We start from the raw sequence: 16,169 nt of genomic DNA on the forward strand, positions 1-16,169 counted from the left end.
GCGAGATTAATAGCCTGGCTAAAGAAAAAATTGAATTAGAAGGAACTGATAGTGTTGGACGATAAGCGTAGCACCAGCTCGCGAGCGTAGGAAAAAAAGAAGAAAAAAAAAAAGGGGGGAAAAACAATAATCTTCTTAATCCTTCTATATGGAATAAAGTATAACGACATAATAAAGTGCCCGATGTGGAATGGAGAGGAATTTACTCTAATAAAAGAATTAAACCGCTTAATTCCATCTGAAGGATTAAAATGAACGGGGAGAATTGATAAATTTTTAAACTTATCTCCGACAATTTTATAGAACGAGTCAGTTTCTTCGAAATTTCTGCCTCTCGCAGGGGGGGAAAAAAAAAGAGAGAGAGAACTTTTCAAAACGCCAGCAAAACCGACGGGGGATAGTCGAGCTGCCGGGAGGTAGACCACTTTTCGCTACTCGATAATTGTATGAGTAATTGTCTTTTGTTTGACAGAAAAGCGATGCGAAGATCGGTCGCGTTGTACTCAGATATATTCCGCATACCTTGTTATTCAGCAGCAGTTGAACAGATGAATATGATTTATTGCAGAGAGCCGTAATACCACAAGTGAAACCGTTCTAAGTATATTTGTTATACACACATATTGTTACCATTGCCACGTGAAAGCAATTATTAACTCCATAGCCTGGGCCATTGTTAGATGAACGAGAACTCGGGACTGTTTCCTGAAGTAGGATTGCAGCTGGGATTACTTTTTTAATGTCGCCGTAAAGTTAAATTATTATTGTCGCACCAACCATAGAATATACAATAACCGTTGCTTGATAAAGGGCAGCGAAAAATAAGGCACCGATACTATAGATATCAATAACTCAACTTTAACATTATTCTTTCAATATAATATACCACGCTTAAATTTTTTTGATTATCGAGAAGCTATGTTACCGGGCCAATTGATCTTGTAACGTCCCGATTCGATCTTATTTCGCGGGGATTTTCTTTTTTAATTTTTTTTTTTATTATTTCTGTGTGTACGCATTTCAGCGGCCCGCGCAATCCTACGTCAAGGAAGAAAAGAGTTACGAGAAAGCGCGAGGGACAAGTTATCGTAATAGTCGCCGATTACTCCGTAACAATGGCAATGCCCATACGTATGAAGTCTGTAATCGAAATGCTTTATATTTTTACACCGAACAAAGCAGTATATAACGTACAATAAAACAATAAAACATGTCCTTCCATACATGCAACCTCAAGATGACAAATGTTAAATTTTTATTTTTACAACAGCCCACTATCACTTCCGATATCTGAGCTATATTTGGGCGTATAATTATAGTTGAGAACTATTAATTAGGATATTAAAGTCGGCTAGATTCATTTTAATCGACTCACAATTTTACGATTTCTACACGAATGATCGTCTACTGTAATATACGCATTATACGATACGTATACATATGTTAGTGATATTGCAATATATCGTGCAACGGCGCGTTTTGCGATCGCCCGTGATCCGCGAGCTAAGGGTGATCCCGAAAGTGTTAATTTCCTCTCCGAAATTATGAAAACGAGCTGGGCCTGTCCAAATAGTTAGCGTTCCATTTCGTCCGTTGTCGCAGCGTCCGATTGTACGTACATTGACGCCAATTAACATTAATCCCGGCTATTCAGATCTGTGCTGTTTCGAAGCGAAGAAATCAAAAGGGAGAGACAGGAAGCGGTACCAAAAGGGAATTGCGAACGCCGATGCGTTTAACTTCACGACCGACACATACGTTGTACATATGTATTTATTAAAAATTATATAGATATACGAACGCAAACACGAACACCCATGTATTATATCTACGCAAAGGTTTCCACCATGCCGAATACCGTATTTTTCTCTCCGATTACCTTTTGGACTATTCGCCTACAAAGAGATTTTCGATGTCGCTATTTCGTGTAATAAACCTCGAATAAAACTGCGTTTCTCTTTGAGTAAAGTCTTCTGAGAATCAATGGCAGCCACGTGGCCGAACGCGCGATTTAACGTTCATCCTTCGACCGAATCCTCGCGTAGTTTGATCGAGTGGCGCAAAATCAAAAGTCGCACATTCTGTCTCATCTCTGCCGACAAAATTAATCTTCGGCCGAGGGAAAGAAGAAAAAAAAAAAGGAAAAAAAAGAAATTAGCCGGCACCGGGTCATTACGTGGCAAACATTTGCGTATATAACGTGTCGTTTCATCAACGTCATACTTGTTGTAATCTACCTGTATAGTATTTCGCCGGTTGATCACCGACGAAATACCACATAGGTTTCTATTATAGTCGCCGTGAAATTTAATTTTGATGTTACTCCTTCGTACAGGCTGTATCAAAGTCCCGCGATTTCTTTGCAGTCGCAAGCTCCCCGAATCTGAAGATTATTGTGAAATCGCACGAAAAGTTGTTAACGCTAAAGAGTTCCGGGACAATGTAATTTAATAAAATTAAAAAATTGTACCCTTCTATACCCATCGTAAGTTGATCGAACAATTGATCGAATCGCTAAGTTCTCTTTTCAATGAGCTTTTGGGTGCGATTTAAAGCACGTTTATAAATCTTATATCGACGCGAAAAATTTCAATTAATTCAGAGCATCGGCGGAAAATTCAGGGAGGAGAGACAGGCGCGACTCGTGATACAGCCTCCACACACGGAAATTGATACTGTACGGCGGACACACGAACAAATCAAATTAATTAAGATTGTGTTTTCTTTTTAGAGAACGCCTCTAATAATAATGACAACCGTACTTACTTGTACGTGAAAGTATACGTATCCGAAAGAAGGGAACTTCAATATTCTCGATTCGTCAAATCGCGACGGAATTTTCTTCAAACGTGAAACGGGACGTCGCCAAATTGGGAGATTGCCTTTCGGTCCGACAGAGGTACAGGAGAATTTGTCGAATCCACAAAACGCGGGAGGATGAGGAGAGGAACTGGGCTAATGACGCGTCGAGTCGAGCCTGAAATTAATAATCAAAATTGAACGACTGTTTGCGAAACATTTGTGATCAACTATTTTATAAAACCGACCCACGGTACGTCCTTAGATATATTATGTAACAAAATGTAGAAAGAAAAAAACAAAAAAAAAAAAGACAAAAAAAAGAGAGAGAAATAAATCGAGGAAAATTCCCTTGTGAGAGAGCACGAATGTAAAATAAAGACTTTTTGAACATTATCATCCGTTTTCACATACTCTCATCCGAATGATCAAAAAAAAGGAAAAAAAATATATATATATATAATACAAAGAAAACGCGAAGACAGTCTTTTTCGTATCGATGTTTATCGTTACTCATTTACGCGCGTCGAATCGTGGAGACTGTGTTCGTAATGTTATTAGCCGTTAGAATTTTCGATCATTAGAAGTCGTCAAGAAAAAATAAAAAAAATAAAAAAAGAGAAGAAAGAAATCCAGCGTTTGCAGGAGAAAAGTTTTACATACAACACGCTTACTGGAAACCACGAATGTAAAATGTATTTCAAGACGTCTTCGTGCAAAGCTGATGGATGTTTTACGTGTATTAAAATGTTCCCTTTTAATCCTATTAAGACTTACAAAATATTATAAGTATTATACTTTACTTGTATATATACATATGTGATAAAAAAAATATATATATATCTATATATATACACATCTTGTTCTCTTGTGTGCGTAAAATTTATATTCGTGACCTGTTCTCCGTAAAGCAAATGTATATGTTGAAACACATTATATGCATAGTTAATTCGTAATAATACAGGTTATATGTCAAAATCTTGATATCGTGAGAGCTACAAGCGAATCTGCAAATAAAAGTTTTATATATTTACAAAAAGAAAAAATATATATATTTTTGACTGTCTATTTTTACAATTTGGTTTTACAAACTTATTAAATTTATGTCTTAGTATTTAACAGTACAAAACAATGTGGAAACTTACAATATATCTTGCAATTTACCTGTGCACAAGATATACATATATTATAATTTTATTTCACAATATAAATGTATAAAAAAAAAAAAAAAAAAAAAGATTGGAATCGCCAGTTTTATTTAATATGTATCGCGATAGCTTTTGTAATCTTAATTTCTCTAAAGAAAAAAAGCTGTATTAAATCGAATTGAATTCCTTATTACTGCTTCTTACTACGTCTGTAATTTAACGATGAAAATTATTAAGTCTAAAGCAGTTTTCTTTAACGTAGAGAAAGAAAAAGTAAGCAATGAACGCGAAGATCACGTTCTATGATGTCTAATGCTATTACAATACATATACATTAATAATTGAACAAATAATATTTAATCCTCGATGACAATTAAACAAGAACAGTAATTTAATCATGCGCTCATATAGGCCATGAGAAATTCATAGTAAACGAAATGATAAATGTAACATACCTAATATGTGAGTTGACTCCGATTATTATCTCGATCTGCCGGTGGCAGTTGAATTCCATATTCCATCGGTACTTCAATGTACTGGTGGCGGCTTGTAACGGATATTCTCGATTCTAACAAAAATTTTTTATTACTTGATTGGCCCATGATGAGCCAATCAAGTAACAAAAACGTTTGTTAGTTTCGAGGTAATCTGCTACGAGTCGTCACCGTCGCTTCCAAAAATCAGTAGTATGAGTCAACGCATCATCGGTCATGGTTAGATGGTCGGAGACCTTAGTAGTACGACTAAACAATAAATTAGACATTTTTAAATAAAATTAAGTTAAATACATCTAAATAAAAATCAAATAAACTAAATTAAATAATTAATATCTCAAATAATATAAATTGACAATAAATTTTGTAATTTGTTACCGAAACTTAAATCCAAACTAGCTTTCCTTAAAAAGAAATAAATAGTTTATTTTAAAAATGTGCATTATAACAATTTATCACAGTTCCAGAACAGGAAATCTATGAAATACTTGATTGCGTATCAAACTTGCATTAGTAATTTTTACGTAGAATATTAAAAATGTAGAGATTATTATTATTAAAAATATAGTTACTTCGATGTGGTTTGTGAAGGCACTAAGTTCAAGCTGGAAACTGTACTAATGCTAAGTAAACTACTGTCGCTCCAATCAGGACGTGGACAATCTCGTAATAGACTAGGTACATTAACAGGTTTTTGATTTAGCATATCAACTCGCCTTCTTATGTTAGTATTTGTTGATTTGACAGACGTAACGTTCTCAAGAGTCTTTGATGCATTGAGAAACAAATTTTTGGTATTATCATCCCGTTGCTCTTTAAGTCTTGTAAACTTTCCTGTGTTGTGCATTTCATTTTCTTTATTATGACTCTTTGAGAAACTTTTTTTTACGCTCACATTATTTGTTTCTACATTTTGGTGAGAATTAATATTATTTTCATTATTACCTAAGGGTGTTGATCCTTTATAGTTTAAAGCTAAAAATAATGAATATTAATTAAAAATTACATTAAGACGATTAAATTAATACTTATATTTAGAAAATTAAACTTACCTCCATTTTGATCTAACATTGTATATGACGATCCTTCATCAAGTAAACTTACGAGTTCAGAATCTCTCGGCAGATCCTTTCTTAGAGTACGATCTTTTTCAATAACGGAATCAACTGAAGAAATTGATAAATCATGCACCAAGGATTCGTTAGAACCATCAGAAAAACTTGAAGTTGGAGATGAATAAGCAAGCCCTGTATACACTAATGACATTTGAGGACTTACAATGTCCTCTTTTTTATACCCTTCACTTTCTTTTAATTGTTTTGCAATTTGATTTTTTAGATCTCTATAATATAAATTTTTAATACATATAAATTACACGAATAAATAGTGCGCAGAGTATTAATTTTACAAATTGATAATTAAATATATATACTCACGTTGTTAATGTGCGATAACCATTAATTAACTTTTCTTGATTTAAAGATATTATTGAAATTTTATTTATTTCCATTGTTAGGAGTTTATTTTCGACGTCATTTTTATGTGCAAGTTCCGTTTGCTTAGTCAGATTTGTTTCTAAATTTGTAATTATTATTTTATTATCTTCATGTTGTCGCCTTAGATCTGTTAGCAGTGACATTACATCATTTTTTTCACTCGTTGCTTTATTCAATTGCTGTGTAAGTGTCTTTGCATGAAATGATAGCTCAGAACATTTATTTTCTATCTCCCTCAGTTGTTCAGCTCGTATTAAAATTTCACTAATTTAAAAATAAAATATTAAAAAATTAATACTAATCTGTTTTTGTTTTTTTATCTGGTTAAATCATATCAAACCTGTGCAATTTTTCCCGTTCTAATATAAATAGATCGTCTGATGTCGTTTTAATTTTCTTACAGTCTTTTAATGTAGCTGTGCTAAAATCTGTTTTGCTTTTTGAATTCTGTAAAATAATGTAATAAATTTAATCAAAGATATTATTAAAAAAAAAAGAAAAAAAATTTAATAAAATTAGTAAAAGATGAAATAAATTTCATAAAGCTTACCAATAATTTTTCACATAAATGTTCCATTTTAGTAAGAATTTCACACTGCTTTTCATCCTTCTTACTGACTAAACCTTTTAACTCTTTTATTGAGTGTAACATATCTATTGCAAGTTCAGAAAGTTTGTTGGAGTTATATATTTCACATTGAACAGCACGATCTCGAACAAGAACTGATGAACAGCCACACAATGTTGTACACTGTTTTGCTCCTGATTTCATCTAGAAAGATATTTTTTAAATGAAATTACATACATTATTAAAAAATATATTACTTAAAAAATATTCACAATACTCACAGGACATTTAACAGGACTTTTCTGTTGTTTTTTAACATTTATATCTTTTTTTACTACTCCAACTTCATTTTGATTTCCACATTTACCATATTGCTTATTTACTACATGTGAAACACTTTGCTGTCTAAAAACATCACCCCAGCCACCAGTGGACTTCTTCTTTTCAGTTTTCTGCCCAGGACTGGAATTTACAGCAGGTGAAGCATGTTTTTGTCCTCTATTCTTTTTCATTGTGAGTTCTATAACATGATGTGGACCAACAGGAAGTATCAATTCTTCAGAAGGTGTTATAACATGCTGTTTATAAAAATAATAAAAATTAAATCAAATATAAAGTTTATCATAAAAATGTATTATAAGTAATGATTGAACCTTTTGTTTTGTCTCAGAAGTACTTGAAAGATATTGAGATTTTCCTGAACTTTTAGACTTTCCAATAGAAGTTTTACTAGCTGCACTCATTTTTTCATTTACTATAGTTATACTGACCAATGTTGTTGCACAATCTTTAATTAATACTTTATGTATTCACAAAATGCTGCAAAAAAAGAAAAACAAGATAAATGTTCCATCGGCAATTTATATGTATATATTAACGAATAATTAAAATATATTGTAGATTATAACCTAAAAATAAATTATTTTACAAAGATATTTAAAACATACTTGGCGTCTATCGGAGCAAATATTAAACGGAGAAAACGTTAAGGTAACTGTTAGATTGGGTATCATTTAGCAGATAAACAGCGAACACGAGGATTCGTTGTTATCGTTTAGCGGAGCATACATCAAAGCGAATAAAACATTTGACTCGAGTGTGAACGCAGACGCGCATTTTTTTTCGGCGTCACTTCGGACCGTTGAACTGGAAATTTCGTTGTTTCGTTAAACGGTTGACGGACTTCTACCAATAGACGCGCAAGATTATATTATCAATTAAAACGCGTACCGAATTTCCACAAATTCAACTGGCGTTGTATCTGCAGCTCAAATGTCCTAAGGGCTGCCGCGCATGAGATCCTTCTCGTGCGAGAGCTCAACGTGTGCTCGAACGAGGGAAATATCACGCGTATCGTATAGTCGTCACGTTATTTAGCCGTACATTTTGTCGTCGGAGAATCCCGATCGTCACACAGTGCAGAATCGTGCCGCGGGCAACAAACGTTCGGATAACTTCATGCGTGGCAGACTTCAAAGTGCGTCAGAGCGCGGGACAGTGCGGGCAACCCAGGGCAACCGAAGTCCGGTAATCCGTGCATAGATGCGCACGTATCACATCGTCGATATAGTCATAGCGTAACCGTGGTCAGGCGCAGCCTCGAGATAACTGGCGTACGTGGACCGACAATCTCGTAGAAGCTGCGAAAAAATCGCGCGACGTCGCTTATCGTCGACATCGAAGGGCGCGTCGTGGCGGCACGCGATCGCTGACAATTTCGGCGTGCGGAGAACGGTCCCCGAGTTGACGCTCGCAGCGCGTGGCTCTTGGCTCGGTTCTTGTAAACATGGTGCTCGGTCTCATCGGCAAGAGTGTTTTTTTTCCGTAGGATCGACTAGGCCGCGCGCGCGCGCCAATTTTTTTCCAGAGCAAACGCGTGCGATCGCGCAGCCGCCCCTCTGTGAAGACCGGCGTGTATCATGTGATTTTCACCGGAATACGAGAAGTATGGGCACATTTCTTCTACACGGTGAGTTTACCGCTGTTCCACCGCCACCGCACACGACCCCATCCGCCGCGGGTCCCTCGCGTTTTTCGGGAATATCGCTCAGCTGCGGGCGAGCGTTCGATACCGATATCGATACGCTGCTGTTCGTTGGTCGCCTTCCCGTGGCGGCCAAGCTGGGCCAAGCTGGGCCAAGCTCTTGCATCGTTGTCAATCACCGTTCGTACGTGAGTTGAGACCCGTTTAGCTATTACAGGAATCGAACTTGGGCTTAGATTCTCAAATGTTCACGCGAGACTTGCATTTTGTTTTTAAGATCTATCGTATGTATAAAAATTAATCGGCATTCGCGTTTGCATGGAAAAGCGCTCGTTGTAGGTTATAATACTTGTAATTACGATATCGCACCATGATTTATATCACGATATTATTTTTTTACGAAACAGGAAACTGTATGGTTTAGTGACTGAACTTCAAGAGATCTCATCTCTGCTTTATCATGGAACAATCGGACTCTTCGCAGACGGAAGTACTAATGGTCGAGGAGGTCCAAGCGGACGTTGACGCGCAAGCAGCCCAGATCATCGACCGAGATGTAAACATCACTGATTCTGTAACGGAAGGTAGCCAGAGTCTGCCTAAAGTGTGCCAGCTCTCGGAAGCTATATTAATAACGGAAAATACGAATATTCATTCAGTAATTGCATCGGAGGATTACATACAGGCAAGTCACAGTGAAGCTAAAGACGTTGATAATGATACAAATAGTCAAGTAGAATTTGTATCAAAGGAACTGAGCGTAGATATTAGCAAGTCAGAGCAGGAAGATAACGAAATCTACAACACAAAAGATGAGGTAAACTTGAATCACAAATTGCAACCCTTCTCCAATGAGGAAGACCAAAGCCTAAATGTGATAACCGAATCTAAAATAATAAAAGAAGCAATGGGTAATCTAGAAAACAACTGTAATATAATAGAAGACGCGAGTCAATCCAGTGTCGTAGATAAGCAGCATGTAGAGCTAGATGAGTCTAGACTTAACGAATACGGGGGCCAGACTCACGACTCGTACGAGTCGATTGAAGAAACAATCAAGGAAATACATGACGACACTAATCAGAGTAATTCAATAGTAACTAATGCCGAACTGACTAAGTTAGTACAAGAAGAGACTCGTAATACTACGGAGGTAGTTGTAGTTGTAGAGACTATACCTGTTACAACCGAAGCAGCATCGGACAAATTTATTGTTACTGTAGAAGAAAACAACACTGATAAGAAAGATAGTCAGGAAAATGTTACCTTGCCAGAAAAAAATATCGTCGAAACTGACGACGGGAACAATGAGATCGATTTAATGGATTACAGCCAAGAAAGTGACCATACTATAATAGAAGTAACAGAAGTTATGGACACATCACTTACCGAATATAAGGAGCAAAATAATGCAGATTACGCGGATAATAAACGCGATTCAAAATCTGTGAAACTAATTGCTGGGAAAATTGCAATTGATGAAAGTATTAATGATGAAAATACTAAAGTAAAACTGACTGATAGTAAAATTAGTTCGACAAAAAATGATAACGAAGATGTTACTATTATCATAGACGAGAAAATTATAATTACCGAGGTCGAGTCAGAAATTATAACAAATCCGCCACAAGTCGAGAATACCCATAAAGTTACCATTAAAGAGACGACTGAGCGCAAACAAAGCGATGCACCTGCTGATAAAGTAGCCTCGGTGGACGCAACGACAAAGAAAAGAAGCGTCATTCAAGATATATTCGATGATTGGGGCGTTGAAAATATTGAAGAAGATGTACAACTAACTTCAAAAGTGCACGACTCTGTCGAGATCGAATTAAAAAGTTTATTGGACGAGAAGATAGATCAGACTGTTTCGAATGAATCAGTTGCAACTTCGCCGGAGAAAGTCTCTTCTCCAAAGAAAGAACGTGATGAGACACATGACATTGTAAGTATAATCGACAAGGATACAACGGAGCAATTGGAGCAAACAAAAAATAATAAAAAAAATAAAGCAGTTAGTAAGGACACGCCGTTGATTAAAAATGAAAAGAGTTCTTCTGTTTCAACTCCGAGCAAACTTTCACCAAGTACGGACGCGTGTGCGGTTAACGCGACGCCGCACGACACCACAGTTCCTAAAAGTCGTTCTCGACATTTAACCAGTCAGATAGCATCACCGGCGGAGGTAACAAAAGTGCTGAAGGAGCGTTTCCGCGAAAAGCAGAAGAACGTAGAGGCGCCGTGTGGACCAGATATATTTTTCGTAAAAAAACTAAAGCAAAGATTATCTAGCAAACTGGCGGGTAGCCAAATGAATCCAATATCCAAACTTGCACCACAGCAAACCGCTTCTTCAAATTCACCCTCCTCGACAACTACGCAATCGGGTAACTGTGATACAAAAATGACGAAGGAAAACGCAACAACGGAAGCTGGAAAGGATGGCAATTCCGATAACAAGGAATTATTGGCTATTCTCGAGGGCGATATCGATGATCCTGACTGGTCCATCCTAAAGCCACCGGTTCTCACGGAAGAAAGTAAAATGCCGTTAGATGTGGAAAACTCCGAGCAAAGGAGCCCACCAAAATTAGACCCGCTGGTTGAACGAGAACTAGCGTTGAAGCAGCTGCTTGAATTACCCATAACATCCAAGAAGATTCCACCGCGGAAAAAGAAAACGTTCCGCGCAGCACCCAATAAAGCGTCTAAAAATATGACTTCTGTCGCGAAAACTTCGCCTACTACACAGCGAAAAGAAGCTAATATAGATTTGGCAAGCGAAAATGCGCAACCGAATACAAAATCAATTGATATTGATTTATATCCCCGCGAAAAAAGCGGCCAAAAGGATCAGGAGCAAATAGGCATACGAGCAGAAGAATCGAGGTCGGGCAGGAAGCGCAAACCCACCGAGAAAGCGAGGGAGCATGAACAGAATACAATGAAACGGCAAAAGGTATATAGAGGTAAGCTTTCGATAAGTAAAAAACAAACGGAAGAAAAGCCTGTTTCTAATGATAGTTTAGCGATTGAAAATCACGTTGCGGCGAGTGAGTCCAGAAACGTAGGGGCTTTAAATAATGAGAAAACCATTGTGAAAGAAGCACCGAGTAAACAGTCTGAGAATAAAGTAGATTCAACTTTGAATAAAATTGAAGATACTCCATTAAAACAGTCTAAGCCTAATCTCGCTAAAAAAGGGCCGATTACTAAAAAGAAAATGGTAGTGAAAAGACTGCTGCGCCAAAAAATACCAATCAACAAAAAATCTGTTGAGTTGAAAACTAAATTGACTTCGTCATCGAAGAAGACACCTCCGAAGACCGTACCAAAAACGCCAAAACGCACGGTCGAAGCTCATCCTTCAAGCGACGTAAAACCTAAGAAGAAAAGTAAAAATGAGATAGATAGGCTGCTGCAGGACGAAGGTGTCGTTAATCTGTTATACGATGTAGAGCAGCCGGATAAAAAACGTTTAGTCCCCATTACAAAATCACGAGCGAAAGTAATGGATTTGCAAAAGGTGCAGCGTGAACTTAAAATTAGAAAAAAATTAGTTCGCAATGCTGTATTGCGATTGCGTACGTCAACCGTTGCAAATGTTACAAAAGTGTCCCCGAGATCAAAGAGAACGGCTCATCCAAACGAGGCTCAAGTAGATAAAAAGGTAGAGCAGATCACATCGCCGAAAACTTCGAACGCTGCGTCGTCCGCGGAATTTATTATTCCAGCAAAAATTCGAAATGCAGCCGACGCCTCCGTCATCGTCAGGAGACATTCGTCTAGTTCGTTTTCGAGTGCTTCTGGAAGTCCTAGAGTCAGCATCGACGCACCAGAGAGATCTACAGAAACCGGCAAATCGGAGGACGGGACAGTTCATTCTTTGAGATCCACCAAAAAGAGACGAGATTCGCAAGAAGAAAAAATTAATAGTGTAAAAAAGAAGAAGAAACCAGTACAAAAATCTGATGGCGACGTTACTGCTACTAATATCACCGCAGCTGCTAATAATACTGTTGCTAATAATGCAGAGGAAAAAGTTACTGTCGTCGCGCGTCCGGGTAAGAAATCGGAGATCAAGAAGGTCGACAAAATCGGGAAGCAACAGGAAAACATTCCCGTGGTTGAAGACAATGTTTCGAGCAAAGTTACAACCAGATCGTCAAACGGCACAGTAACGGGGAAAGTAACGGCAAAGAGTAAAAAAGCTGTGAAGAGCAAGGCATCTTTTACTAAAACAAACGACCATAATAATGCTGACGAGTCTTTGAAAGAAGAAGATGAATTGTCTGCTTGTCTTGCTGAAGCAGCTACAGCTCTTTCAGTCGTTAATGCTAGAAATGTTACGATTACACGAAAGAGCAAAGGTAAAGGTAAACTTGTAATATTTCAGTTATTGTAAAATAAAAGTACGAGAGTTAATTTGTTTACTGTTCCATAAGAAAATTGTGAAATATTAAAAGCAAGTTAAAATTATAAAATTAATACGACAGAAATATATTAAATGTTAAATGTCATTTACACGATATTTCAGTTAATATAAATACTATAAAAACGGTGGATTCAGATAGTAACAAAATGAAAACCGAAGTGCAAGGTCAATTCAGCAATAAAGAAATTAATGTACGTCGACATGGTAATCTCGTGCAGTTGATTCTTACGCCATCCTCTTCGACAAAAATAAAAAATGCCCTGACATTACAAGTAAGTATTTTTTTTTTCGCTAAGATAATCTGTAAATCGTTAAAAATTACTTAATAAATGTATTTTATTTTTATTGGTACTAGGTGATGCAAGAATTCAAAGAGGCTTTATCGATATTGAAAAAAGATGATGAATGCAGAGTGGTATTATTGACGTCTACGGGTACGTGTTTTTGTGAAGGACTCGATCTTTCGACATTGTTACAAACAAATAAAGAAGAACGACGATCTGTCGCTAAGGAATTGGCATTCGCGGTCAAGTATGTACTTTAATACGTGTAAATATGATGTTACATGATTTTTTTATGTAAACTTTATTTAAATTTGCTTACTTGTTTTTCAGGGACTTCATAAAAAGTTTGGCTACTTTTAATAAGCCCATAGTAGCTGGCGTACAGGGTGCTGCGGTTGGACTCGGAGTAACGATGTTGCCTCTTTTTGATCTAGTAATCGCTAGTGATAAAGCGACATTTTGTACACCCTATGGAAAATTAGGACAAATTGCCGAAGGGGCTGCCGTTTTTACCTTGTCGCACATACTAGGCAGTGCAATTGTAAGTCATAAATATTTTCAAGCCGTATATGTAAAAAAATAAGAAAATGATATATATTTGTATGTTTCGGTAGACGAGTGAGCTTCTTTTGGGTGGAAGAATTTTAACAGCCAGCGAAGCATTAAGAGCTGGTCTTGTTACTCGAGTTTTATGGCCTGATCGATTCCAAATAGAATTACTACCATCACTGCGGGCAATGAGTGACCAATCGTCACAGGTAAGCTATATGTAACGATGTTCTTTTTTAATTTATAATATTAATAAATTTAATTTTATTAATGAGCTTTGAGATATCGTATTTTACATACGTAATCGTTTACATATTTCGTTAAAAATGCTTTTATAGCTTTTGTTTCATACTTATTAAATTATATCTTTTTATCTTTAGTAACGGTAACAATAAGCTATATAAGCAGGTCCAGAATAAAGGAGTTCCTGTACATTTACTTGTGTTTTATCCTTGAAAACGCATAAATGCTTTTCTGGGCATGTACATCTATAATATGTTGAATATAGGTCAGATCGTATGTAACCGCAAAACTCTAGAGACTCGCACATTCTTTTCTGCATTAAAAAATTCCGGAATTAATTAATATTTAAATCGTGCAGATATGACAGATATGTTAGAAAATTCTAAAGTATTAGAAAAAGAATCTTGTAAATAGCAAAAGTAATTTTTCTCTTTATGTATTAATGTAAAATAAGACGTACCTTGACACATCTGAATATTTGAACAAGACCATGTTCCTCGTACGTGTATTTTTGCAATTTCCAGTAATGCGTTTGTGGACATATACAACTTATTGTCACATTGTACGGTATTATGTAACTATTACTCGTATCTCCCTCTCCATTCACTATCACTGCTTCTTCTTTATGCGTACATGTCTCCAGTTCAATTAATTGTGTGCAGAACTGTGTTAAAAAACATAACCGTTAGAAATGTTAAAGATATTTTTTTAATAGTAGCTCAATATTTCGATACCTTCAAAATGGATCTATTATTAAGAATCATGGTTGAATTATCAAAGGTTTTCGTCCATCGCCATGGACATTCTCTTCCATTAGGACAGTGACAAAGTCTTTCCGTTAAATTAGGTATCCAAAATCGGTCATGAATTACGTTACATACCTCGTACGGTTTGCAGTTATGTAAATCACTTTCTCCTTCAACCTATTTTGAATTAACAGAGATTTATTATGCCGTAATTTACCATCGACACCTATTCACTTATATACAATATAATTCCGTATACGAACTCCTTTCATATACTTGAACGTGATATTATTAGCCTTACTGCTGATTGTCGTATACACACTGGCACTCGCGCTTATCAAAGAAACGAAAAAACAAGTTTTAATAATCATATTTACAATCGCGTGCGTACTCAACTGCGCTAGATTCAATTGTTATAAGCGAGATTACATTAACGCAAGTGACAATAATGCTAATAGATTCTCGATTCTACGTTCATGCTCCCACCTGACTCGTAATTACGAAACTTTTTAATATTAATGACATTGTCTTCGTTTCATTTGTAAAGAGATGACATAATAGACGATTAATAAAAGGGTTAGTCCTAGTACATACGTTTTTGCTGCGATATTCAGCATAATATAATAAATGCAATGAGCGTAAACTCGGCAATAGAATACTTGTAATAAATGTGATAGATTGACGTTTATATATGTGTATATATGTATAATTACTATTTTTGAAAATTATTAATCATGTTTTTTTTATCGACATTTATTATTTTTAGTCTATGGAAGCAACAAAAGCTTTGCTACGTCACAGTTTACGGAAAAAATTGGACGCCGCACTGGAATCAGAAACATACTTATTAATTCAGCATTGGTGCTCTGCGGAATGCCAGAACGCTATAACAGCGTATATTGATGAAAAAATTGAATAAACAATGGTAAGCAATTTTTTTTTGCATGATACAATAACGATTAATACATATATTAAGATTTTTTTGTAATTATAATTATTTATCGTGTAAAAATATTAATTTCAGTGGTCTGAAATTCTGAGAATAAACTCTGAAGACAGTTTGTGAATATTGATGATGTCAAAAATCGAATGACATATAAAATCGATGTCATTTAAAAGATTTTGATGTGACATTCTACAATCTACGTCAATGTATGCTATAAGAAATAAGTTAGATATAAGATATGAAGATTGAGAATCACGCAAAAAGATGGACTATTTTACTAATAGATCATTTATTATACATAAATATATATGATTGCGTGTGTATGTGTGTATATACGTATATACACGTATATACTCATATACATAAATACATATACATATATCCTTCTGCATTATGTTATTACTGTTAGATTAAAATAAAGGTACATTCATTGTAAGAATCAAATTATATTTTTGATACATTACATTGTTCACCAAA

At 35.9% G+C, this 16,169-nt stretch overlaps 3 protein-coding genes across 13 annotated transcripts; 1 reads left to right on the forward strand and 2 right to left on the reverse strand.

Moving 5' to 3' along the window:
• Window positions 1–1,520: 1,520 nt before the first annotated feature.
• LOC139109509 (putative leucine-rich repeat-containing protein DDB_G0290503) lies at window positions 1,521–7,866 on the reverse strand. Of its 8 annotated transcripts, none has more exons than XM_070668619.1 (11): window positions 7,453–7,665; window positions 7,159–7,324; window positions 6,787–7,083; window positions 6,488–6,709; window positions 6,278–6,384; window positions 5,878–6,201; window positions 5,494–5,783; window positions 5,387–5,416; window positions 5,158–5,275; window positions 4,403–4,690; window positions 3,531–3,806 (listed from the first exon to the last, which is right to left on the reverse strand). In XM_070668619.1, exons 2-10 carry the CDS (start codon window positions 7,246–7,248, stop codon window positions 4,609–4,611), a joined length of 1,560 nt encoding a protein of 519 aa, XP_070524720.1. In that variant the 5' UTR covers window positions 7,249–7,324; window positions 7,453–7,665; the 3' UTR covers window positions 3,531–3,806; window positions 4,403–4,608. The 8 variants fall into 8 exon arrangements, with proteins under 8 accessions (XP_070524715.1, XP_070524720.1, XP_070524718.1 ...); XM_070668617.1 differs by having other exon boundaries at window positions 5,014–5,275; XM_070668615.1 differs by adding an exon at window positions 3,945–3,963 and having other exon boundaries at window positions 5,014–5,416.
• Window positions 7,867–8,334: 468 nt separating this feature from the next.
• On the forward strand, window positions 8,335–16,136 carry LOC139109503 (titin). 4 transcript variants are annotated; one of them, XM_070668600.1, is made up of 8 exons: window positions 8,335–8,474; window positions 8,897–12,865; window positions 13,027–13,196; window positions 13,280–13,455; window positions 13,539–13,749; window positions 13,823–13,966; window positions 15,513–15,671; window positions 15,771–16,136. In XM_070668600.1, the coding sequence occupies exons 2-7, from the start codon at window positions 8,950–8,952 to the stop codon at window positions 15,663–15,665; spliced, it is 4,770 nt and encodes a 1,589-aa protein (XP_070524701.1). In that variant the 5' UTR covers window positions 8,335–8,474; window positions 8,897–8,949; the 3' UTR covers window positions 15,666–15,671; window positions 15,771–16,136. The 4 variants fall into 4 exon arrangements, with proteins under 4 accessions (XP_070524701.1, XP_070524704.1, XP_070524702.1 ...); XM_070668603.1 differs by having other exon boundaries at window positions 8,897–12,859; XM_070668601.1 differs by lacking the exon at window positions 8,335–8,474 and adding an exon at window positions 8,545–8,677.
• Window positions 13,977–15,455, reverse strand: LOC139109522 (kappa-scoloptoxin(11)-Ss1a-like). Its single transcript, XM_070668637.1, has 4 exons — window positions 15,010–15,455; window positions 14,735–14,923; window positions 14,461–14,664; window positions 13,977–14,313 (listed from the first exon to the last, which is right to left on the reverse strand). Exons 1-4 carry the CDS (start codon window positions 15,115–15,117, stop codon window positions 14,134–14,136), a joined length of 681 nt encoding a protein of 226 aa, XP_070524738.1. The 5' UTR covers window positions 15,118–15,455; the 3' UTR covers window positions 13,977–14,133.
• Window positions 16,137–16,169: the final 33 nt, after the last annotated feature.

The sequence above is a fragment of the Cardiocondyla obscurior genome, linkage group LG18 (genome assembly GCF_019399895.1).
Source record: "Cardiocondyla obscurior isolate alpha-2009 linkage group LG18, Cobs3.1, whole genome shotgun sequence".
In the NCBI taxonomy this organism is placed as follows: Eukaryota; Metazoa; Arthropoda; class Insecta; order Hymenoptera; family Formicidae; genus Cardiocondyla; species Cardiocondyla obscurior.

Excerpts from the sequence above, each read along its gene's own strand:
- LOC139109509 (XM_070668614.1), bottom strand. The coding sequence starts at position 7,248 with ATGAGTGCAGCTAGTAAAACTTCTATTGGAAAGTCTAAAAGTTCAGGA. Across the intron at positions 6,385-6,487 it reads ATTTATGTGAAAAATTATTG|AATTCAAAAAGCAAAACAGA; the intron begins GTAAGCTTTATG and ends ATTATTTTACAG. Across the intron at positions 5,417-5,493 it reads AATGTTAGATCAAAATGGAG|CTTTAAACTATAAAGGATCA; the intron begins GTAAGTTTAATT and ends CATTATTTTTAG.
- LOC139109503 (XM_070668600.1), top strand. The coding sequence starts at position 8,950 with ATGGAACAATCGGACTCTTCGCAGACGGAAGTACTAATGGTCGAGGAG. Across the intron at positions 12,866-13,026 it reads ACGAAAGAGCAAAGGTAAAG|TTAATATAAATACTATAAAA; the intron begins GTAAACTTGTAA and ends ACGATATTTCAG. Across the intron at positions 13,197-13,279 it reads AAAATGCCCTGACATTACAA|GTGATGCAAGAATTCAAAGA; the intron begins GTAAGTATTTTT and ends TATTGGTACTAG.
- LOC139109522 (XM_070668637.1), bottom strand. The coding sequence starts at position 15,117 with ATGATTATTAAAACTTGTTTTTTCGTTTCTTTGATAAGCGCGAGTGCC. Across the intron at positions 14,924-15,009 it reads CGTTCAAGTATATGAAAGGA|GTTGAAGGAGAAAGTGATTT; the intron begins GTTCGTATACGG and ends AATTCAAAATAG. Across the intron at positions 14,314-14,460 it reads AAATATTCAGATGTGTCAAG|AAAAGAATGTGCGAGTCTCT; the intron begins GTACGTCTTATT and ends TTTTTAATGCAG.